The sequence below is a fragment of the Hevea brasiliensis genome, chromosome 7, assembly GCF_030052815.1.
Source record: "Hevea brasiliensis isolate MT/VB/25A 57/8 chromosome 7, ASM3005281v1, whole genome shotgun sequence".
NCBI classification, from domain to species: domain Eukaryota; kingdom Viridiplantae; phylum Streptophyta; class Magnoliopsida; order Malpighiales; family Euphorbiaceae; genus Hevea; species Hevea brasiliensis.
In genome coordinates this window covers 63,582,677-63,607,012 of record NC_079499.1, presented here as the reverse complement: position 1 = coordinate 63,607,012, position 24,336 = coordinate 63,582,677, and the positions used below count along the sequence as shown (strand labels likewise).

Below are 24,336 nucleotides of genomic sequence, written 5' to 3'. Positions count from 1 at the left end.
ATTTTCATATGACTAAATAGGAATGCACCTTGGTTGATTTACTCAACATGCTGGTTATTGCCCAAAAGAATATGCTAGGCAATAAAGGAAAAGAGGTAGCTTTGATTACATTTTCTTCTGCTGGAAGGTCCAACAAGAAGAAGGGCAATAAGAAAAAGAAACCTCAGATTCCTGGTCCTTCAAGAAAATTGCTAAACAGAAAGGGAATACTAAAGCTGATGGAGGCAAAGGAAAGTATTTCCACTGCCAGAAGGATGGGCACCTGAAAAAGGAACTGCCCATAGTATAGCAATCTAAAATAAAGCAATGTCATGGCGAAAATCAACTCAAGTTCAAAATATATTTGGCACTTAAGGTTAGGTCATGTTGCAGAAGATAGGATTGCAATGCTGGGGAAAATGAGGATTTTATCCTTATTGGGTTTTAGACCTATTCCAACTTGTGAATTCTGCCTTCAAGGCAAAATGACTAGATCACCCTTGTTGGATAAGGACTAAGAGCTAAAAAATATTTTAAATCTAATACATAGTGATGTATGTGGTCCATTTAAGGAAATGGCTAGAGATGTTTTTCATTACTTTATTACCTTTACTGATGATAAATCAATGTTTAGGAATTTGTATTTGATGAAATACAAATATGAATCCTTTGAAAAGTTCAAAGAATTTAAATCTGAAGTAGAAAATCAAACAAGAAAAAGTATTAAAGCTCTTCGATCAGATCGTGGAGGTGAATACTTGAGTACTAAATTTGATGAATACTTGAAAGAACATGGCATTGTTTCCGGCTGACTTCTCTTGGAACACCATAGTTGAATGGTGTATCTGAAAGGAGAAATCATACCTTTTTGGATATGGTACGAAGCATGGTGAGCTATACTGATATCCCAATCTCCTTTTAAGGATTTGCACTAGAATCAGCTTTGCGTGTTCTAAATAGGATTCTATCAAAATCAGTATTTTCCACACCTTATGAGATATGGCATGGAAGAAAACCAAGTCTTAAGCATGTTAAGATTTGGGGTTGTCCAGCTTATATCAAAAAGCTGAACATTGATAAATTGGAAATCAGATCAGAAAAGGGTCTATTTATTGGATATCCAAAAGATAGTTTTAGATATTATTTTTATTTGCCTACATCACAAAAGGTTGTGGTAAGTAGAGATGCCACATTTCTTGAACAACAGTTTGTTCAAGAAGGAGGCAAAGGAAGGCAGATAGAGTTAAAACTGGAGAATTCTGATCAACCAACAGATCAGATGGATATAGATCCATCTAGTCAACCTACACCTATTGATGAAACATCTACATCTGCTCCTCGTAGATCAACCAAGTTATATCACCACCAGTGAGATATGGTTTCCTTCATGAAGAAGAATAAGAGTTGTCTACTCATGAAGAAGTAGATCATGGAGATGATCCACTTACCTATGAAGAAGCTATATCAGATATAGACTCTTCAAAAATGGATTGATGCTATGAAATCCGAGATTGATTCCATGTATAAGAATCAAGTTTGGGATCTTGTTGACCCACCTGAAGGTATTGTACCTGTAGGGAACAAATGGGTTTTCAAGAAGAAAATTGGTTCTGATGGAAAGGTAGAGACCTAAAAAGTAAGGCTAGTAGCAAAAGGGTTTCGTTAAAGGCAAGGAATCGACTATGAGGAGACTTTCTCGCCTGTTGCCATGAATCAATTAGGATTCTATTAGCAATAGCTGCATACTATGATTATGAGATTTGGCAGATGGATGTCAAAATAGCTTTTCTCAATGGATACATTGAAGAAAACATTCTCAATGGATACATTGAAGAAAACATTTTCATGGAACAACCTAGGGGTTTTGAAATCCCAAGATGGTTCCAAAGTGAGCAAGCTAAAGCGATCCATTTATGGGTTAAAACAAACTTCGAGGAGTTAGAACATCCGTTTTTTATGAAGCCATTAAGTCATTTGGTTTTATCAAAAATGAGGATGATCCATGTGTATATAAGAAAGTTAGTGATAGTGTTATCACTTTCCTTGTCTTATATGTAGATAATATTCTATTGATAGGTAATGACTCAGGTATGTTGACAACTGTAAGGGTATGGTTGTCAAATACATTCTCCATGAAAGACTTAGGGGAGACAATCTATATTCTTGGGATTCGAATCTATAGAGATGGAGTGAAAAGAATAATTGGTTTATTCCAAAGTCTACACTTGAAAAAGGTGTTAAAGAGGTTTGACATGCTTAATTCCAAGAGAGGATTGTTACCAGTGAGACATGGTATCCACCTTTCTAAAGAGATGTCTCCAAAGACACCTAAAGAAAGAGATAAAATGGCTAGGATTCCATATGCTTCGGCTATTGGAAGTTTGATGTTGCAATGTTGTGTACTATACCGGATATCGCATATGCTGTTAGTTTGACTAGTAGGTATCAATCCAATCTAGGTTTGGAACACTGGATAGCTGTCAAGAATATCCTTAAGTACTTGAGAAGAACTAAGGATTTATTCTTCATTTATGGAGATGGTGATTTGCAATTGGATGGTTATACTGATTCTGATTTCTAATCATATATTGATGATAGAAAGTCTACCTTTGGATATGTGTTCATTTGTAATGGAGGTGCAGTCAGTTGGAAGAGTTCCAAACAGAGTATGACTGCAGATTCCACTACTGAGGCTAAGTATATTGCTGCATCAGATGGTGCAAAAGAAGCTGTTTGGATATAAGGAACCCCGGTCTCACCAGAAATCCAAACACATAGAAAGGCGCTTCCACATTATCAAAGAGATAGTTGGGCAAGGCGATATAGCCATGCAGAAAATAGCATCAGCTGAAAATCTAGCTGATCCATTCACTAAGCCTATGTCACAAGCTTAGTTAGACTGACATCTTGAGAAGATGAGTCAAGGTATTGTAATGAATGGCTCTAGTGCTAGTGGCAGATTATTAGTAGTATGCCCTAAAGCATATCATTTAGTATATATCTTGTACATATTTTATTAATAAAAGGCATTTTTACTTTTTGTTTGCATAATATATTTATGTGTAATAGAAAATGTCCATTGATATTTTGTTAGAAATATTATTCTTAAATTGTTAAGAATATGAGTGATAGTATTTCTAGCACAAAGTATCATAAATTGGTTCACAATCGAGGATACTTCACAATAAGGACATGACTTATCCAAAAAGATTGTAATCATATTTATTTCCAAGTTATTTATATGAGATGTAAATAAGATGGAATAGTGAGTCTCATGCCATATAACAAACATGATAGGCACTTATACATGATAAGTAGGCTGAACCAGTGACATTTATAACAAGCACATGGAGTTTACTTTTATCAATGTATTATCATAAATCATATCAGGGCATATAATCTTCAGACCTGAGATAGCACAGTTATCTTGTATATAGGTGGTTTGAGTTTCATACTGCTTTCATACTTGTAGTGTGTATGGGTATATAGGCATGTGTTGGCTCCTACTAGTTATATATGGAGATAGTTGTTTATCAAGATGGAATCTGTTACCCTAAGTAAATAGGGATAAAATCCTATGTTCATTTAATTATTCTTGATGTTTCAAGTTCCTGGCCAGGACAAATAGATTTATTCAGAAAAGAGTTTCTGATGAGAAAATCTTTTTAATTAAGAACTGGAATTAAAAGAGAATATAATATTCATAGCAAATGGGGTTTGACATAAGCCAAGACTCCAGCTCGAATTGGGATTTTGTAACAGAGAGATTCTAGTGCATGTTAACATATGATTATAGGTTCATTTAAGGTAAACCTCATTACTAATTGGGTAGCTGTGGCATGCTATGCTAGGTGTTAACCATGGTCTATGAGGTGCATAAAATGATTTAGAGAAATCATTTATGGTAAGAAAGAGTTCTGATAATATTAAGAGTTGATATCATATCTCATTGCCAATTAGTGATGAGCCTAGTAAGTTACACACATACACAAGTAATCATCCAATTAAATATGATTTAATTAATTAATTAAAGAGTTTAATTGATTAATTAAATAGGTTTGATTTGCAATTAGATTGTAAAGTCCCTAGCATGGCTTGAAACTAAATCTAGGTTATTGGATGTATAGTATAAGTTAAATTTATATTTAAAGTGTTTAAATATAAATTTAATTAATGAGAAATTAATTAATAGAGATTAATTAATTAATTTATATTTGATATAAATTGATTAGAAGAAGAGAAATAATTATTTTGTGTTGAGAACTCAAAATTAAGACATAGGGGTATTTTGGTCATTTCATAGGATGACATGTGGCACAATGAGATGGTGACACATGGCACTACACATAATATTGCCATATATCTTTTAATCATGTAGGATGATCAAAGTCAAGATTAAATATAGGTTTGACACTTGGCACAATTTGATTGGGTCAATTAAACCTAGAGCCAATCAGAAAGTGATATGTGGCAAGGGTTTTAAGTGGTGACCTAGCTATATAAGTGTTATTATGAAAGAGTAAAATGTGTGGCTGCTGTTCTTCTTTGGTGCCGCCACCCAAAGTACATCTCCCCTCTCTTCTTCTTCATCTCTCATCAATTCAAAGAGATTAACTAACAATCTCTTGAATTAAAATACTAGAAATCGTTTCTAGTGTCCTATTTACATCTGTAATCTCTCAAAAGGAAAAACTTGATTTTCTAATTGATTGGAAAAGCTTTAGAAGCTATTCAAGGGCTGCCATTAGTGATCTTGGTGTGGACAAGCTAAAGGGACAACATCTGGTGTCCTAGGCGCATCCCGAAGGTGCCAAACACACTGCGGTGCATTAAACAGGTTAGTGCACTTGTTCTTGATCTAATCTAGGGTTCTAATATTAATCTGTTAATTTTAAAATCTTAAATAGCAAATTTAGATCTAAAAATATATTAAAAGATTTTTAATATGTTGTTTATCATTGAAATCAAATAGATAAAAATGAATCTTGCATGATGCATGTGACCCTAGGTGAAAATTTTTTGAATTCAATGATCTAAACTTATGTTTTTCATGCTTCCGATCCTTCATATGGGACCCACTTTCCCACTACACATTAACACAAAATTCTGTTATCACTACATTACACTAAACGAGTATGTGGGACCCACTTTCCCACTACAAAATGACATGAAAAGCCGACTAAGAAGTTACTAATGCTAAATTGCCCAAAGTAAACCTAGGCTTATGTATATTGTATGGATCGATTGGTATACCAATTAAGAAATACAAATAGCAGTACCGCCTACAGGAATAATCACTGATCAACAAAATATATCTAACATAATTGTTCTATAGGCTACATGCCTGACCGTTGGCCATTGTGCCTAACTATATTTCTGGTTTTAAAAGCCTGACCGCTGGCCTAGTGCCTGGCATGACAGTTGTATACATGCAAGACATATGGCTGTCTAACCAGTATACTTCCATGTATCTAGCACTTATAGTCTGTTCTAGGTTACTTGGGCACTGTTATAAATAAATTAAGACTGAAAATATAAGAAATGACTAGAAAAGATACTGTTTAGTTAAATTGCTTCCAAAGTGCAGAAAATTCATAAATAACTTAGAAATTATGGAACTCAGCATAGAATGATTATTTTAATTGTTTAATTACATTTCTTTTAAATTATGCACCGCTAAGCTATCAGCTTAGCGCGTTGGTTTTTCCATCGCGTAGATACTGGAGACCAGGCTCACTCGACACAGCCGCCATATTAGCTTCTAACAGAGCTCTGACCAGATCTGCCACCGTCCAGAGTCACCTCACCAGTCATTTTGTATTTTTAGTGGGGCCCATGTATAGATTAGTATTTTAGTTCATTGTGTATAAACATAATATAATTACTAGTTTGTGATGTAATAAAAATTGTAAGTTTGTATTTTGGATTGTAATTAAAGTTATGAATTTTTGCATATGAATGTTTATATGAATGAATGAATGAACTTGAGATTGTATAAGTAGAAATGAGATTATATGACATGTAGAAATATAAGACAGAAATTATATTATTTTAACAGGTAACTTGTGGAAACTGCCAGATGCCAATTAAATAGAAGGGGCTCTGCCCGGGTATCCACAGAAATAAATTATGAAAAAAAAAAATTCCACACATTTTCTATAAGTTTAAAATTAACAATGAATAGGACAGCATAAGATAGGGTGCTCCAGCACCAAATGTGACACTTCTCGCTCAGCTACACTGTAGACGGATAAGGGGCATCACAGCCTTCCAAATTCTCATTTACAAGGTTGGCAATACACTATTTTTCAAATAAAATTCTCAAAGTCATAATAATCAAAAATTGTTCGCAACATTTATTCAAATAGTTTTTCAGATAGAAACTAAAAATTTTAAGTTTGTTGTGCACAAACCTCTTTTGCTTGCCTTAACTCAATCTACTCTTCCTCCTTCTTTGGAGGGCTCCTTTTCAACTGAAACATATAATTAAAGTATTTCAAATAGTTTTTCAGATAGAAACTAAGATTTTTAAGTTTGTTGTGCACAAACCTCTTTTGCTGGCCTTAACTCAATCTGCTCTTCCTCCTTCTTTAGAGGGCTCCTTTTCAATTGAAACATATAATTAAAGTATTTCAATATCCATCCAAATTATTTTTACTAATTAACCCAACAATTAAATTTTGTATACTTAATTTTACCTATAAATTCTCATAAGGGTTGAGTTCTTTGCATTTGGTGTATTTGAGGTTACTATTCATGCAAAATGTTTACTTTTTCATAATTAATAGATATAAAATTTCTAAACACATGGTCATACTACATTTTGGGTCACAAATTGGTTGGCATTGGTTGCCAATTACAATTCAAGGCTTATTAGGAGAAATTTTAAAATTTTAGATTTCATTGCCTATGTTTACTATTTCATTGAACCAATCTATAGTGAGAATTTGGCTAAACTCTCTTCATCAAAATTATTTCTTAATATCTCTAATTTAATTCTATTTTTGAATCACCCCATTTAGAGTTTTGTAACTCAAGTTATGGTATTTTTACCATAACTAGCCGAATTAGTCATCGTCTAGAATTTATGGGCAAATTTGGTTTTGGCAGTTTTAATGGCTTAATTTTGATTAGCAATTTGATTAGGTTATGGTCAGAATTTGGATTTGTATTCTTCATGAAAGTTGTTCTACTATGTCTAATCTTTCTAATGGTTCAAAAATCAGGTCATTTGGATCTCTCTACACAAAGTTATGACTATTTGAGCATATACTATTCATTTGATCAATTCTGACCAGAATCAGGGCACCAATTCCAAATTCAATCCAATTTTAGACCAACTCATAGTCAGTTTTTGGGCAAGGTTTCTTCATAAAAAATATAATATTATGACCCTAATTTTATCTTCAATTAGTCTCACACCAATTGGAGCAATAAAATCAACTTATGGCCTTTCAACCTAGCTGGACTCATTAGTTACAGAATTCAACAATTTCATAACCACAACTTATCTTAATTCCATTCCTCAATTCCCAATTCAAAACACACTACATGACCAAAATTGAGCATTATACACATCAATTGGTCAACAATTCTAAAAAATCCCCAAATTCCTCCAAAACCCTAATCACTATGAACCCTAATTTTCCAATTGCCACAATTCATGCAATTCAAGTATTCTAATCATATCTACTTACTCATTTAAGCTTGAATACACATTTAGTTCCATCAATTTTCATCAAACCCTAGCCCCATCAAGTTGACCAAATTTTATGGCTTGAGTCTATGCATGAATTTTTTTCAATTCTTAAGTTAATTTCTACTTGCTTAACCTTATTTTCACAAGCATAAACTAGCTTAAGTGAAGATAGAGAGACTTACCTCTATAGTGCTTCTAAACCTTCAATTTCTCTTCCAATTTCTTCAATTTCTCCCTTCATTCTTCTTTTCTAGGACCAATTTGAAGTTTTCTATAATTTACGGCTAGGGTTTATGGGAAGAAATCAAGCTTTGAAAGCTTGAACTCACTTGGTAATGGTGGAAATTTGAGAGAATTTATGAGAGAGAGAGGGACAACAAAATTAGAAGAAGAAGACAATAATTTTTTTCTTTCAAATTTGTCTCATTTTAATGATAATTATCCCCAATTTGTCATAATTTAAAATTATAATTTTAATTAAGTCATACTTGCATCATTGATGATGTCATAATCACTTAATTTTTGGAATTTTCTTTTCCTTTTTCTTTTCTTCCATACACCTCTTTATGTTTTTAATTCTTTTTCAAAATTTTAATTTCTTACATTTTAATGGACATCTAGGCCAAGAGTCACCTCTAATGGTGAATTGACCAAATTGCCCCTTATCGGTCTGATCAGTTTTTCCAATAGCACTAGGTTACTTTCTGAACTCTAATTCAATTATTTGAACTGATTCTCTATTCTTTTATGTGGTTTTCGCATTACCATTAGTTTTGCAATTATCCCTTGGCCTGAGGTGTCATAGGGTCCCGTGTGAAATTAAGGTAGCAACTGAACTCGTAGTCACTTTCTGGTTCGGTCACCCATTGCCAAGACCTCGGCTCATATAACCAATAATGCTTTGTTTTCCTTATTTCTATTTCACCTTCATATAATTTCTTTTAATTTTTATTTATGGCTTTTCTAAATGAGACAGATATAGTTCTAGACATCCTGACTGTCCGGACAGACACTAGTCACCGGAACAGTAGAATGTATAGACTACTTAGTATGGGGATGTTACATTTGGAATTATATAATGCAAATTATAGGCCTATGAATCATTGTTGTCCTAAATTTCTAGTCAAATTCAGATAAACAGGGCAACAAAGTTAAAATTCAGCCAAAAATTCTAGTAACAAGGATTTCATGGCATCTATTTTAGAATTAAACTTTCATATATTCGTTTTAATCTCTACTTTGAATCATTTCAAAATCAGGACTAGAACTCAAGTTATGAATGAAAAAGTGCAAACTGTTCTAAACTCTAGTCATAGTCAGAGTAGTAACAAGAAATGCAAGAATTTCACTATGTAGCCAACAAAATCAATTTTCAGTCATAACTACAAAGTTTTAGGGTATTTATTTAGCTTTCCAATAGTTTAAGAATCACCTTATTTTAAGTTCTGGAGCACAAGTTATGAATTTTCAAATTTAGGTGTCTTGTTTCTAGAAATCATCAGGTTTATTTTTCAGATTTGAGCAATAAAAACTTTTCCCCTCAAACACTATCATAGCAGGGGAATTAGGTCTAGCACAAAACTACAAAGTTTTAGAGCATTCATCAAGGTTTTCATAGACATAAAGATCATAGAAATCTAACTTTCCTAGCTTAAGTTATGACATTTTTAAAATAGCTAGTCCTGCAAGCCTACTGGCAGAACCAGGATTTCATCACCCCTACCAATTATCTTTCTCACTATTTTACATTTCCCCCTTATTCCTAGTGGTATCCTTACTTAAACTTGATAAAAAAAAAATAAAGGTTATAGCACTAACCTTAAGGAAAAACCAGCTGCTACTCTCCCCTTTCTTCCAATTCTCCTCCAAACCCTTTTATGGAATTAGGGTTCTTCAAGCTTGATACACCAATTCTCTTGTTCCCTTCTTGCTTTCCTCCAAACTAGTTTAATCTAGGGTTTTGGCTTGATTCTCTCCGTCAAATTAGAGAGAATATGGCTGTTAGAAGAAGAAAAGATGAAGAGGAGAAGGTTAAACAAGGGTGGCCGGCTAGTTTGGGCTGGAAGAAGATAGGATGGTTATATTTGCTTTTAACTATTGGTTCTTCATCCCTTTATCCATTGGTCCATAGGGTATTTTTTTCTTATTTTTAAATTTTTCCCAAAACTTTATAATCTATTTAAGGTAGTCCTCCAACCTTTTATTTGTTCCGTAACTTATTGATTAATTCACTTTAGTCCTCTAACTCTTAGTGGCCAACTTCCTAGGTATGATAGGAAGCAAGTGTACACCCATTTAGTTTGCCACTTATGTGAATACTTTTACTTCTTTTCATTTCTTTGACTTATTAATTTATAATTATACCTTAATTAAGTCTTAATTAAGATTTTTATAAGGTCCTATACGAATTGAAGGAGTAAACAAACCTAAAATACTGATTTTTAGTCGTTTCCCAGGGGAGTTACTCATCGCTGAGACTTGTGCACATTTAACTAATTTCTAGTCCATTTCTTTTATCTTCCTTCAACCTTACTTAATCTTTATTAAATTAAATTATGACTCCTTACTTTAATTTAAGGGTGGTTCCAGACATTCCAGCCGTCCGAACAGACGTTAGTCGCTGGAATAATAGAATGTATGAAACTACATAAACTGAGGGAATTACAATTACAAGCACGCTTTGTGTTACATTTCTATTATTTGATAAAATTAATGTGGGTGTCTCCTTAGGGTGATTTAGAACTGTGTGCGTGTGTCGACGCGAGTAAGGTGTGGTACTATATATGGGTAGGACGACAAATTGGCTTGAGCTAGCTTGTCAGGGCTCGGTCATTTTTATGATAAGTCAGGGTAAGTATGGCTTTGAATTGATTTCACTGACCCCCGCATTTGGATTATTAAGAGAAAGTCTGGCTCGAGTTGATCTCGCTGACAGATAATGAATTAAGAGAGCTGTATAGAGGATCAACTCCCATATATATATTTGATTGATGTGATACTTGAATGTGTGAGTGCTCCAAATTATTCTTTATGCGAATATAGTTTAAACTTGTTTGAATGTGTTGTTATATGTTGCATTTCATATTTAGGAATGCATTAGCCTAGATAGTTATAGAAATTGTACTTAAAATCAATATTTTACTCTATGAGCCGAACGCTCACTCCTGTTCACCCTATTATTTTTCCAGGTTACAGGAGGTTCTCTTTTTTTGTGATTAACTTGCTTCCTTCATCGTAAATCTACTAGCAGCAAATATCAGTATTTCATAGTATTGATTAAAAATCCAGACTCCGCATGTGCTGGGAATATTATATATGGCGTGGCACTATAAAAGATTATTTATTTTGAAATTGTAAACTTATATTTATACATGTGTTGTTAAATGGGATGAATATATAATTTAGATGAGGGAGCTGAGTTTCCATTTGATATAATTGCTATGTTGAGGATTGTGAGGGCTAGCAGAGCTCCCAAAATTTATATATTTTGTGATCATAGGTCGGGTGAGCTTAAACTCTATGTTGGGTAGTCTAGCTTATAGCTGAACTCTATTCGGTTGATTTCTTGAAAATGGGCTTTAGATATGGGTTGAGTTGGGCTTTAGATATGGGTTTTATGGTTAGGCTAAAACTAGTAAGACTTACTACGAGTTTTGAGGGTCTTATACTGACCCAAATTCTAGTGTCGATCTGGCTTATAATTTGAGTTATGACAAGCTGGATGCTATTTTAAGTAGCATCTGACTACTTGTGTAATTTTTTTACTCTCTCTATTATACTCACAACCATACTATAATTATCTCATTTACATTTAGACCCATACCACAATTATCTCATTTGCATTTAAAAATAATATTTATATTTTTAAATTTTTTTTTCCTTCTGTAATTATTAATATTTTTTATATCACATTATTAGTTAGTCAATAATTAGACTGTATAGGTGTAAGTGCAAGTGAGAGAGTTGTGGTGTGGATATTAGTGTAATGGAGAGAGTAAAAAAAATTATTAAAGTAGCCAGATACTATTTAAAATAGCATTCATTTAACTGCTCTTTTAATGTTTTTTCCCCTACTTTTAGAGATTCTTTTATTTATTAATTTTTTTAATAGTGAGACGCTATGCATATTAGTATTCCTTTCTCTCTCATCTAATTTAGTATAATCACCAATTTTAGTAAATAAATCTAAACTCACCTCATGGTATTTCTTTTTGGATGCACCCTTTTAGTGAATGAAAAATTACTATTTAGTCTCTATATTTTAATAAAATTAATTACTTAATCCTTGTATTTTAAAAAATATACTATTTAATCCCTGTAAAAAGGTTCGTCAAACTATTTAGTCCCTCCGTTAAATTTTTCGTTAGTCAGCATTGGTTAACCAACTATTTAGTCTCTCTATTTTAGAGAAACTAATTAGTTAGTCACTATATTTTAAAAAAACACATTAGTTATTGTATTTGACTCTATTAATTATTTAGTTTCATAATTAATTTTTATACTTAAACTATCATAATTCTCTTTCTCTTATTTCTTTTTTATTCTTTTTTATTTCTCTCTCTATGTTTTTTTCCTCTACACTCATATATTTTTCTCCCTTATTTTCTCTTTATTTTCATCTGTCAATAAAAATGATATAAATGGTCTATATAAAAATATTAATAAGTTTCTTTAAATTTCTAAATGATTAAGAAAAATTATTTCTAATTAGAGAAAAATAAAAATAATATCCTAAGAATTGAAAATTTTAAAAAATATATAAATTAAGATTTAGCCTCCATATAGTAAAATTTTTATTTTTATCTAAAAATATATTTTTCAAAATACATAAACTAAGTAATTAGTTTCAATAAAATAGAATTACTAAATAATAGTATTTTTTAAATCAACTAATTAATTTTTTGAAAATAAAAAAATTAAACAATAATTTAAATAATTTGAATAATAAAAAATTTAACAAAGGAGTTAAATAACTTAATGAAAATTATTATAAAAATTAAATAATATATTTTTTTAAATATAAAATTAAATAATTAATTTTATTAAAATACAGATTAAATAATAAGTTTTCCTTTAGTTAAATGGGGCCATTCGGAGCGTCTAGCTTCTGGCCAGACGCATAATTTGTGGATTCGAGAACGGTGCGTTTTAATAGGAAACCTGGGTAGTAAAGCCAGACACCAAACGACGTCGTAAGCTGGTTGGATTAAGCACACTTGCTGTGTCTTTGTGCACTTTCTCGGTTATCTGCTCAGCTCTGATCAGGAAACTGGTTTTGGGAGCCGAAAAAATGGATCAAGGGAAGCAGGTGTTCACGGTGGATCTTCTAGAGAGGTATGCAGCGAAGGGGAAAGGTGTAATTACTTGCATGGCTGCTGGAAATGATGTAATTGTGATAGGAACTAGCAAAGGATGGGTGATTAGACACGATTTTGGGATCGGTGATTCTTATGGTAAGTAACGATTCTTTTAGCTATTTCGTTGAATTTGATTAAATTAGACTGTAAAATTGTCTAATTTATTGTTGGTGATTTGGAATTTAGATATTGATCTTTCTGGGGGTCGACCTGGGGAGCAATCTATTCACAGAGTGTTTGTTGATCCTGGTGGAAGCCACTGTATTGCTATTGTGGTTGGTAGTGGAGGTGCTGAAACTTATTATACTCATGCAAAGTGGAACAAGCCTCGTGTTCTTAGTAAATTGAAAGGTCTTGTTGTTAATGCTGTCGCTTGGAATAGACAGCAGATCACTGAGGGTAAAATATTTGATTTATTTTATGTTTTCGTATGTTATTTGTTTTCTGGTAAATTTTGGTAAGGGTTTGTGCATATGATTCAATTGTCTGTTTTAATTCAGCTTCTACGAAAGAAGTTATTGTGGGAACAGACAATGGCCAACTTCATGAGATTGCAGTTGATGAGAAGGATAAAAGGGAGAAGTATGTAAAATTCCTCTTTCAATTAACTGAACTTCCAGAAGCTTTCATGGGCTTGCAGGTATTTATTTTTAGTTTGCTTCTTCTTGCAGATAGTTCTTATGGATGCTACTGCTTCTTCCTCTTCATCATAATATATTAAGAAGCAGTAGTACGCCTACTTCATAGTTTTGTTTAGTCTTTTTCTAATATACCCTCCACTCATATTGCTCTATTAAAAATTTAATAATTATGTTACTAAATTATTTTGAAACTAATGGTTTTTATTTGTGCATATTAAATAGGGACATATTAGTAAACTAATAATAAACTACTATTTCAAAAAGAATGTGATATATAACTTGGGACAAATGAAAAGGAAAGTAAACCTATCTTTATGGGCATGGGGAGTTGTATTTTCTTTTTTTTTTTTGGATATCTGATTTGTTTCGGCTATTGGCCAGTGAATTTCATGGATTAATGAATGATTCTCAGAAGTTAATATGGATATTAAAACTTTTCTTTCCCTTATTTCCAAGTCCACGCAAAAGAGATAATTAGGTAGTTTCTGAACGATTGCCTCGTGGATGAAATTGTATGACTTAAAATAAGAAGTTCTTGTGTTATTGTGTGTGCAGATGGAAACGGCCAACTTAAGCAATGGAGCAAGATACTATGTGATGGCTGTTACTCCTACACGACTTTATTCATTTACTGGAATTGGAACACTAGAAGTATGTTTATTTCCAATTCCATACATTGAGGCTTTGAACTGAAATGAGCCTAGTGAAACTATTTATTGTGTACGTTTCTAAAAATTAGTTTTTTCTAGGCCTACAGCAGAATGCTTCAAGCCTCAAACTGACAGAAAGTTCCAATACTTAATTTCTGCTTATATTATGAATATCATTTATGTGGATTATATTTTGCTTCCATGAAAGTTATTAATCCTTTGTTTTTGCTTGATATTGGTAATCATAACATCAATTTAATACTTATTATGTTGCTTTGCATTTGCAGACGGTTTTTGCTAGTTATTTAGATCGTGCTGTGCATTTTATGGAACTGCCTGGTGAAATACCAAACAGGCAAGTGCTTGTCCTCACTTTAATATTATTTTAAGCTATCTAAAAAAGAAGCTTAGATAATCTGGTTATAAGTTATTAATTTATGTAGAAATTATTTTGCTTTTTTTTTTTTTTTTTCCCTCTAATCAGCAATCTGTGGTTTATAAGTGGCTGGAAAACTATTATTTACTAATTTCTCATAAACTTTCTGACATTTTTTTTATTCAAATTTCCTGCCATTTTGATAAACTCTTAGTGAACTACATTTCTTTATCAAGCAAAGAAGAGCCGTGCATTTTGCATGGTTATCTGGAGCAGGTATCTATCATGGTGGTCTAAATTTTGGAGCACAGCATAGGTAAAGGATAACATTATTTTCTCTTTCTTCCTTGATATCCACATAATCAATTTGTCCTTCAGATTCCTTTAAGTTTCACCTTTTTTCTTTTAAAAAAATATGTTGTAGTTCACTATTTGTTCATACATGCAGTTTCTTAGTCCCAAGTGTTCTATCAAAATGTGATTCTGTTCTTAAATATTTTCTTACAATCGTTTTATGGGAAACTCATTTGCTAGTTATCCAAATGGAGATGAAAATTTTGTGGAGAGCAAGGCTCTTCTGGACTATTCAAAACTAAGTGATGGTGCTGATGCAATTAAACCATCTTCTATGGCAGTATCTGAATTTCATTTCTTGCTTCTTATTGGAAATAAGGTTAAGGTGTGTTGTAAGAACATTATGAATAATTTTGCTTTTGATGATGCTAATTGTTTCTCTACTTTATGCATGAAGAAAATGAATTTTCTTTAATTATTTACCATTTAATAAACTATTGCTTATAGCTCCAACTGGCTTCCATTTTATTTTGGATTTTATTTATTATGCATTTTCTCTGCCATTAAGACTGTAAATTTATTTTCTATGTTATTTTTTTTAGGTTGTGAACAGAATTAGTGAGCAAATTATAGAGGAACTTCAGTTTGATCAAACATCTGAATCAGTTTCAAGGGATGTTATTGGATTATGTATCGATGCCACTGCTGGCTTGTTCTATGCATATGACCAAAATTCTGTATTTCAGGTTTGTATGGATTTCATCTTTTCCCGTTTTGTTTTCTTGTTGCAAAAGAATGTAATTTTTCATTCATGCTTCTGAATTGGTAAATAATATAGGTGTCTGTTAATGACGAAGGACGGGATATGTGGAAGGTGTATCTAGACATGAAGGAATATGCTGCAGCTTTAGCAAATTGCCGTGACCCGCTGCAGAGAGACCAAGTATATTTGTTGCAGGTAATTTCAAAAGAACCTCATCGCAAGGAAAGTAAAGCTGTTTTATTTGTAACTTTTGGCTAAAGTCTCATTAGTTTCTTAATAAAAGAAATTCAAATTATGCCAGCTAAAGTTCAGACGCATCTATGCAAAGTTTTACAGTACTTTTCTTGAACCTTAAATTATATAACTAGAGTGGTTTCTGATGCAGGCAGATGCTGCATTTGACTCCAGGGATTTTTTGAGAGCAGCATCCTTCTATGCAAAAGTAATTCTTTGTTTCTTAATTTTAGTTTTTATCATCTTTCTTTCATTATGTTAATATGTCCGTTTATGTGTTGTTGTCCTTATTGAAGTTCTCTTGCTGTAGCTTTATATTAATGAATTATCTCTTGAGTACATGGTTGACATCATGTATGCATGCCTAAACTCAATTCTCTCCTTTCCCTCACTTTTGCATGTTGACATCCTCAATTTGGTCTCTTGGGGCTCAATCAAATAAGATAGGAGTCATAAGAATTGTGCATAAAAGCAACAATCTGTTAAAAGTTCATTTTCCTTTTGTGAGATTCAATACATGAATGCAAGAAGCTTTGTTTAAAGAACTACTGCTTTTCTTCAATTAATATTATAAATATAGTAATGTATGTATGTGTGTGCTGGAGAATTGGGAGGGGCCATTGAAGTATTGTCTCTAACTGTGATTTTGAAGTGGTTAGCCTTTTTTCCTCCTTGTTTGCAATACAAACTTTAACTGATGGGAGCTGTTCTCCAGGTTAATTATATATTATCATTTGAGGAAATCACTCTGAAGTTTATTAGTGCAAGTGAACAGGTAATTGCATTATTATTCATCTTTTCAGTATAATTTGCATGTTATTGCAAATGTAATAAACTGCAGATGCTTTTTACATATTCAATAATATTTTTACAGTATATGTATTACTTAAAGCTAAATTAGGGTTTGAGAAGGATGTTGGTATCGTGATTTGTTTAATAATCCACAAATTTTATTTTTTCAAATTGTCCATACATTTTTGCAATATTGGTAGCAAAATTCATGTTTACCTTTGTTAATGGTTAGCCATATAAAGCTCTTTACTTCTAAGACAGATTGGCGATTGACAAAAAGGTTGATGATGCATGTTAAAATTATGATCTGAATTTCTCATTATAATAGTAATGACCATAGTCTTTGGAACTACTTACATAGGGGGATTGAATATAGATGTATTTTAACTGAAATGTATTTAGCTATATAAAGCTCCTTACTTCTCATACAGATTGGCACTTGACAAAAAGGTTGACGATGCATGTTAAAATTAGGTAAAATGTTCAATTTTGCCCCTATACTCATTAGGCAAGTTCAATGTAGCTTTCTTTAACTTTTTGTCAAAATTAGCACAGAAATTTCAATTTAATCTCAATTTAGCCAAAATATTAAAATTTATGGTCTAAATTTCTTTATTTCTTAATTTAAATTAAAAATTAAGAAGTAATCAAGAAGTTCAATTTCTTGATTTTTAGGCTAAATTTCTTGATTTCTTGATTTAAACCCAAAAAATAAGAAGCTAAATGTCTTTATTTACTTATTTTTTGGCTAAATTGACTTTAAATTGAAACTCCTTGGCTAATTTGGATAAAACGTTGAAAATGGGCTAATCTGAATTTCTCAGTATGATATTAATGACCATAATCTTTGAAACTGCTTATGTAGAATGATTGAATTATGCGTAGTTGTATTTTAACTTAAATGTTTTGTTTTGCGTTTGCATATGCGCATCTGCATATTCTTAGCTCACTTTGCTTACTTGCAGGATGCTTTGAGAACTTTCTTATTGCGGAAACTAGACAATCTTGCAAAGGATGATAAATGCCAGATAACAATGATTTCCACGTGGGCAACTGAATTATACTTGGACAAGGTTTTATTTCTTTCCATGCATTACTTTTGATGAGTAATCTGGTTACCAGTTTGATTTGTTCCGCTCTCTGTATGCTGAATGGCATTGTAAACGTGGAAGATGTTCCTGGCACAAGAATAAAAATTGATTAGGTTTGATTTGTTGGATCCTACAGCACCAGGACATTGAGCCAATTTTTTCTTCAACTTTTCAATTTCCATTTGCATGTCTACATCAATGAAAACTTCAAAAGAAATTAATTGCTGAAATTACATCAGAATACATGAGATGGCAAAGGTGCACCTTTTCTTCTTTTTATATTTTTTTGGGCATAGCTTTTTATGTTCTTGAAATTTTATGCAATTAGACATTATGCTTCTTGGATGGAAACCATGGCATTTACTGTAAACTTCTTTTCTTTCTGTTTTCCACATTAAAAGCCTGTGCATACCAAGCAATATGAGATGATTTTTTCTAGAATGTTAAACAAAAATTAGTATAAAAGCATCAAGAAACTCAGGTAAACAATCTTACACATTTTGGGACATTCCTTAATTACTTGCTTCATTTATTGTACTCTCTGTTGTATATTTTACAAAACATTAGAAACTTCAGTTGCTGCGTAAACTGTATCGCATGAGGGTGTGAATTATTCTGATTCTGAAGGCATTTTCTAATTGGTTCAAGAAACTAAGCCACTGTAATTGATATCTTGTAGTGAATTTAACATTATATTTTATATATGTGTGTGTATATATATATATATATTTAAGATAAATCGGCTACTTCTGGAAGAGGACAGTGCTTCAGAAAATCACAGCTCTGAGTATCAATCAATCATTCGAGAGTTCCGTGCTTTCCTTAGTGACAGCAAGGATGTCTTGGATGAGGCAACTACAATGAAACTATTAGAGAGGTAAAGCATTTTGTAATTTCTGGTTGCATCGCATATGCCAGTTCATATTTTCATTTATCGGTATTGTCTGCTGTAAATTGTTTCATTTTTCCATTAAATTTATTAGTAGTGTAGAAAATTAAGAAATAAAAACAATAAAAACATGATATATACATACATACATACATACATACATACATACATACATATGTATGTATGTATGTGGGTAGGAACATTGGTTTAGTTAGAAACTCTATCTATAGGTGCTGTTAAAAAACCATTTGAAAATAGATGTTTAGTTGTGTTGGAGTTTTTATGGCTAAAACATGTCAAGTTTAACTTTGAACTGATTTTTAACACCCTCTAACTAAGGTGCTTTTCTCAACAAGAGCTCCGCTCGAACAACAATGCCAAATTGACCCTAAGTTGTTTATCTATTCCAGATAAATAAGAGTGTTGTATGATTGATTCTTGGTATCCTAGAACATCGTTTTGGATGTTTACCTTCTTATGACATTTTTTTAAAGATAGGAACAATTATTCAATTTTGTTGAGTTCTTGGTGTAAAAAGAAGTTGTAGACGGGCATATTGATGATTTTATTCTCCTTTCATTTACCATGGTCATTTTTTCTTGAAGATGCTATTGTAAGGCTTACAATTTTGTTATGCTATTATATTTTATGGATGTCTGAATTGCCTAAGCATTCAGTAGCAAGGATTAAGGCTTTTGTCAATTGAGTTGATTTACATTAGAATTATGAATCACAATAAAAGTATTAAATTTGGTTGCTGCATTTTGTTTATATTGTTATATGGCTCAACCGTTTTACTTCAGATGTTTCCCAAATTATTGTACCTTGTGTGATATGTGATATGCAAGGACTTTGTCACTTGGCATGTATTAATTATCTGTTGCAAGGTGGAGGGAAATTGTTTACTACATACGATAGATTTATTTGATCCAAAACCATCTGGAGTTTCAAGATACCATTATACGTAATTGTTCAGCGTACATGTCTCTTTCATCATTTTCTCTTCAATATTCCTTTGTTGAAATATGTTCAAATAAGTTTCTAATTAATATATTCTTCTGCAGCTATGGTAGGGTTGAAGAACTAGTATATTTTGCTTGTCTGAAGGAGCAGTATGAGATTGTAATTCACCACTATATTCAGGTGCTTTAACAATCTTTGCGCGTATATATATATATACACGCGTGCGCGCAACAACAACGTATGCATGCTAATTTTTTGTAGTGTTAGTTATATACTTGAAATTCTCCATTTTGAGTTTATCCATCCAAATCTTGCTCTATGTTGTCTTAAATATTTTTTTGACCACTGAAATTTCTTTCTGCATTTTTAGGTATTCTAATTCAGAGTTTAATCTGTTTTATGTTATGCAAAACAGAAGGTTACCATTTCGTTGGGAATTTTATTACTTATTTCCATTAGAAACTAAAATATTTGGTCCTCCATTTTCATCTATTTCATATTGTCTTAATAAAGTAGGATGGCAACAGAAAAGGCTTCAATGTCATTAGAATAAATCATTTTAAATTCTAAATATTTTCTTTTGTTTTTATGAACAATTTTAGCACTGTATCAGAATTGTATGCTAATTTCTTGATTTTGTACTTACAGTTTTACTTGGTTTTTGACTTATTAGATAACTGGACTTTGTTCTCTCTCTCTCTCTTTCTCTCTCTCTCTCTTTTATTAATCTCTCTCTCTCTCTCTCTCTCTCTCTCTCTCTTTTTGGGGTGGGTGGTGTTTGATTCAGCAAGGAGAAGCAAAGAGAGCACTGGAAGTGCTTCAAAAACCTGCTGTTCCTATAGACCTTCAGGTACATATGAAGTTCACAATTTATAATATGGCCAATTTTCTCAGCCTCAAATTTGGAATCAGATATCTGCAATGCTGTTTTTTATGCTTTAAAGAGTCTGTTGGTTCTTATGTTCAGTCATAATATTTTGAAGGTAATAAGTGAGGTAGTTTTTACTTTGCAGTACAAGTTTGCTCCAGACCTTATTGCGCTTGATGCATATGAAACTGTGGAATCATGGATGGCCACAAAGAACCTAAACCCAAGGAAACTGATTCCTGCAATGATGCGTTATTCAAGTGAACCCCATGCAAAGTAATGTGGATATTTGTTTGAATTTATTATGTATTTCTCTCTCCACTAAGATGAGTGCTTATTCTTGCTCTAAGCATTAGCATGATTTATTTATATTACTATATATTTTGCTTCCTAATTAAACTTGCAAATGCTGCTGGACAGTGTATCAGTTTTGAGCTAGGATTACAGTTTCAAAGCTTTTTATGATAGCATTTGACAAAGTTGCTCATACCAGTTCTCGACTTCCTAATTCGTTGGCCTTCTTACTTGATTCATCATTTTATACATCAAGTTGTGCAGTTTATTGTGATCAAATTTTTAGTGTCATCATTTGCAAATTCTGTTATATTAATTAGAAGGGTGAATTACAATTTCATCCTTTAAGGACTAGGTCCCTGTATTTTGGAAACCAAGTTAAAAGATCCCTGAATATTGATTCTGTTAATACATAGGTCTATCTGTTCAATTTTTTCAGCATATTCTGCTAGTGAAGCCATAAAATAGCTGTCAAATGAGAGAGAGAACTTTTTTATTCTCATAATTGATGATACTCCCATCCTCCCACCCTCCAGATGCTCTGTACAGTATACACCCTAACCCCAACCCTCCCACCACCCCATCTGATGCTATCTACATTGCCCCTTCTCTACGTTGCTCTCTCTCTCTCTCTCTCTCTCTCTCTCTCTCTCTCTCTCCTCCTCCTCCTTAACCCTCACTGTCACACTTCTTTCTCCAGGTTGATTGGATCGAATGGTAGATAAAGTTAGTCTTCTTGCAAATTCATTGTTGCTACAAGCATTCCTCAACGCTAATCCTTGTTTGAGCAAGTTTTGATTCTCTTCGTCTTCCTCTCCCGTCATGATATGAGGGTTAATTTAAAGCTTCAGAATGACGAAGGAACTTGAAACCCGATCTGGAGTGGGTGGAGAAGATTATGGCCATATGTGTCTCTCTCCTCTCCCACAGTTTCTCTCTGTAGCTACTGGAGAGTTTCTTTTTTCCTATAAAGCTCAGATTTGTGCTGAAAATTGCCTCAATTTTCCATTAGGGATTCTAAATAGCCCAACCTGAATCCTTCTCTTCTCACAGCCTAAATTTGTTGAGGCATCAAATAGCCCAGGTTATAGTTTATGATCATCCAACTTTCTTCAGTCATTATGGATTCAGATAATAGGGGATTTTTTTTTTTTATTTTAAATTTCATATTTTGGGTCTTTTCTTTCATTGAAATTTCAAGTTTCCTCTCTTTTGCAATCCCTATTTTTGTTTCAAATTTTGGATTTGTTGATTTGGATGAGGTTGATGGACTTGAGTTGGGAAGGATTTGGATGAGAGATTGGAAGCTTTGATTCTGGTTGATGGACTTGAGTTGGGAAGGATTTGGACGAGAGATTGGAAGCTTTGATTCTCTCTCTCTCTCTCTCTCTCTCTCTCTCTTTTTAAAGGGCAACAAAATTCAAGAGAGGGAGTGGGAGGGGAAAACTATGGTGAGAGAGAGAGAAAAGGAGGGAAAGAGAGACAAAGAGAGTGAGTGATAGAAGAGAGAGAGAAAGAGAGACAGAGAGATCACTGCTAGAGAGAGGAAGGAGGGGGGGGGGGGGGGAAGGGGAGCTATCCTTGGTAAATTTGGTTTAATTATAAGGGTAATAATGTCTTAGCACTAAGCATGGAACATGTGCACTCTTTGGACTGAGGATGGAATCAATATATGGCAATTTACGCATTAATATTGACAAACCTAAGGGACAAAGTTGTAATTTACCATAATTAAAGATGATAGGCTTGCTGATTTGTTTTACTAGCAACATGGTATAAATTTTAGACTAATTATTAAGAGGGGGCACTTGGTGTTTATACATTCTCTCTCACAAAACACACAAGACCCACCTTCCACAATCAAGAAAGAAATTGCTTTTTATTTCTATAGGGAGCACTATTTTTAGTGCTTAGTGCTCCCGGTGTATTTTAGAATCTTCAAATTACTTATTATCTGTTTGTGGTCTAGATGCAATGTCACTCACCACCTTTTCATCTTCCATCAACGCTATAGAGCCACTTACCCTAACAACATCAAATGCTTTGTTCATGAAGATCAGAATGATAAATAGTTTTTTTTAGTTCTCTAGGATAATTCCTTGAGAAAATAAGGTGCAATTTAATTTTTCATATGCTATTCCTTTGATGTGTGAGAATTTAGAGAAATAGAGAAGAAAGGAGATTTTGTGGAAAAATTAGCTTTATTTTTTTTCTCAAGCTATGATTGTACATATATATACGCAATTATAATCTCCTGTTAGGGAAGGAATACACAATTTTAGTAATCAAGGGATTCCTTGATTATAGGGATTTACATCAATCTAATCTAGACATTCCTATTATAAAACTCCCCCTCAAGCTGGGGCATATATATTGTATGCTCCTAGCTTGTTATAGACATACTCAATTCTAGTTTCTCGGAGAGATTTAGTGAGAATATCAAATAACTAATCATTTGAACTAACAAAACTTGTAGCAATACATCTCGACTCAATCTTTTGTCTACAATCTATCTCTATTTGCTTTGTCCTTTAATGAAACACAGGATTAAAAGCGATATGTAACACAGCTTGATTGTCACAAATCAGTTTCATTTGTTTATCACCTCCACATTGTAACTCATGAAGTTGTTTTAACCATATAAGCTTGCATCTAGCCAAAGCCATAGCCTGACACTCTGCTTTTACACTTGGTCTGGCCACCACATCTTGCTTCTTACTTTTCTAAAATGTTAGATTCCCTCTAATTAGAATGTAATACCCTGAATCTATTTGAAGGAAATCCTGCCTAGTCTGCATCAGAATACCCTACAATCTGTGTATGTCCCCTATCTTCATATAACAGACTCTGTACCGGGATTCCTTTAATATACTTGAGAATCCGAACTACTGCGCTTCAGTGACTATCACAAGGGGGTTATAGGAGTGGGCTAACCACACTTATTGCGAAAGAGATATCTGGTCGTGTGATTGTGAGGTAATTGAACTTACTAACAAGCCTTTGATATTGGCTAGGATCTTTCAGAGGCTACCCCTGTCCAGGAACAAGCTTAATATTTGGGTCCATGGGAGTATCAACAGGTTTTAAAATCTAGCATGCCGATTTCTTTCAATATATCCAATGTATATGTCCTTTGTGAACTAGCAATATCATTGCTAGATTGGGCAACCTCAATGCCTAGGAAATATTTTAGCATTCCTAAGTCGTTGGTTTAGAAATGACTGGTCAAATGCTATTTGAGTTGGGCAATGACTTCATGATTATCACCTGTTATAATAATATTATCAACATAAACTATCAAATAAATACACTTGCCATGAGAAGAATGTCTGTAAAAAGCTAAATGGTCTACTTCATTTCAATGCATCCCAAATTGTTGAATAACAGTACTGAACCAACCAAACCATGCTTTCGGGGATTATTCCAGACCTTAAAGAGACCGGAGC

At 32.9% G+C, this 24,336-nt stretch overlaps 1 protein-coding gene across 2 annotated transcripts in view; it reads left to right on the top strand.

Moving 5' to 3' along the window:
* Positions 1-12,879: 12,879 nt before the first annotated feature.
* Positions 12,880-24,336, top strand: part of LOC110637666 (vacuolar sorting protein 18) — a 36,475-nt gene continuing 25,018 nt past the window's right edge. Inside the window, exons 1-16 of one of the 2 annotated variants that reach the window (XM_058150105.1) lie at positions 12,880-13,131; positions 13,222-13,434; positions 13,536-13,675; positions 14,232-14,327; positions 14,614-14,681; positions 14,917-15,018; positions 15,237-15,381; positions 15,599-15,742; positions 15,835-15,954; positions 16,145-16,201; positions 16,709-16,768; positions 17,751-17,858; positions 18,611-18,753; positions 19,830-19,908; positions 20,516-20,578; positions 20,742-20,872. In XM_058150105.1, coding sequence (XP_058006088.1) covers positions 12,969-13,131; positions 13,222-13,434; positions 13,536-13,675; positions 14,232-14,327; positions 14,614-14,681; positions 14,917-15,018; positions 15,237-15,381; positions 15,599-15,742; positions 15,835-15,954; positions 16,145-16,201; positions 16,709-16,768; positions 17,751-17,858; positions 18,611-18,753; positions 19,830-19,908; positions 20,516-20,578; positions 20,742-20,872 — 1,832 coding nt within the window. In that variant the 5' untranslated portion in view covers positions 12,880-12,968. The remainder of the gene's footprint in view (positions 13,132-13,221; positions 13,435-13,535; positions 13,676-14,231; positions 14,328-14,613; positions 14,682-14,916; positions 15,019-15,236; positions 15,382-15,598; positions 15,743-15,834; positions 15,955-16,144; positions 16,202-16,708; positions 16,769-17,750; positions 17,859-18,610; positions 18,754-19,829; positions 19,909-20,515; positions 20,579-20,741; positions 20,873-24,336) is intronic. The other variant, XM_021787911.2, reaches the window with a different exon arrangement.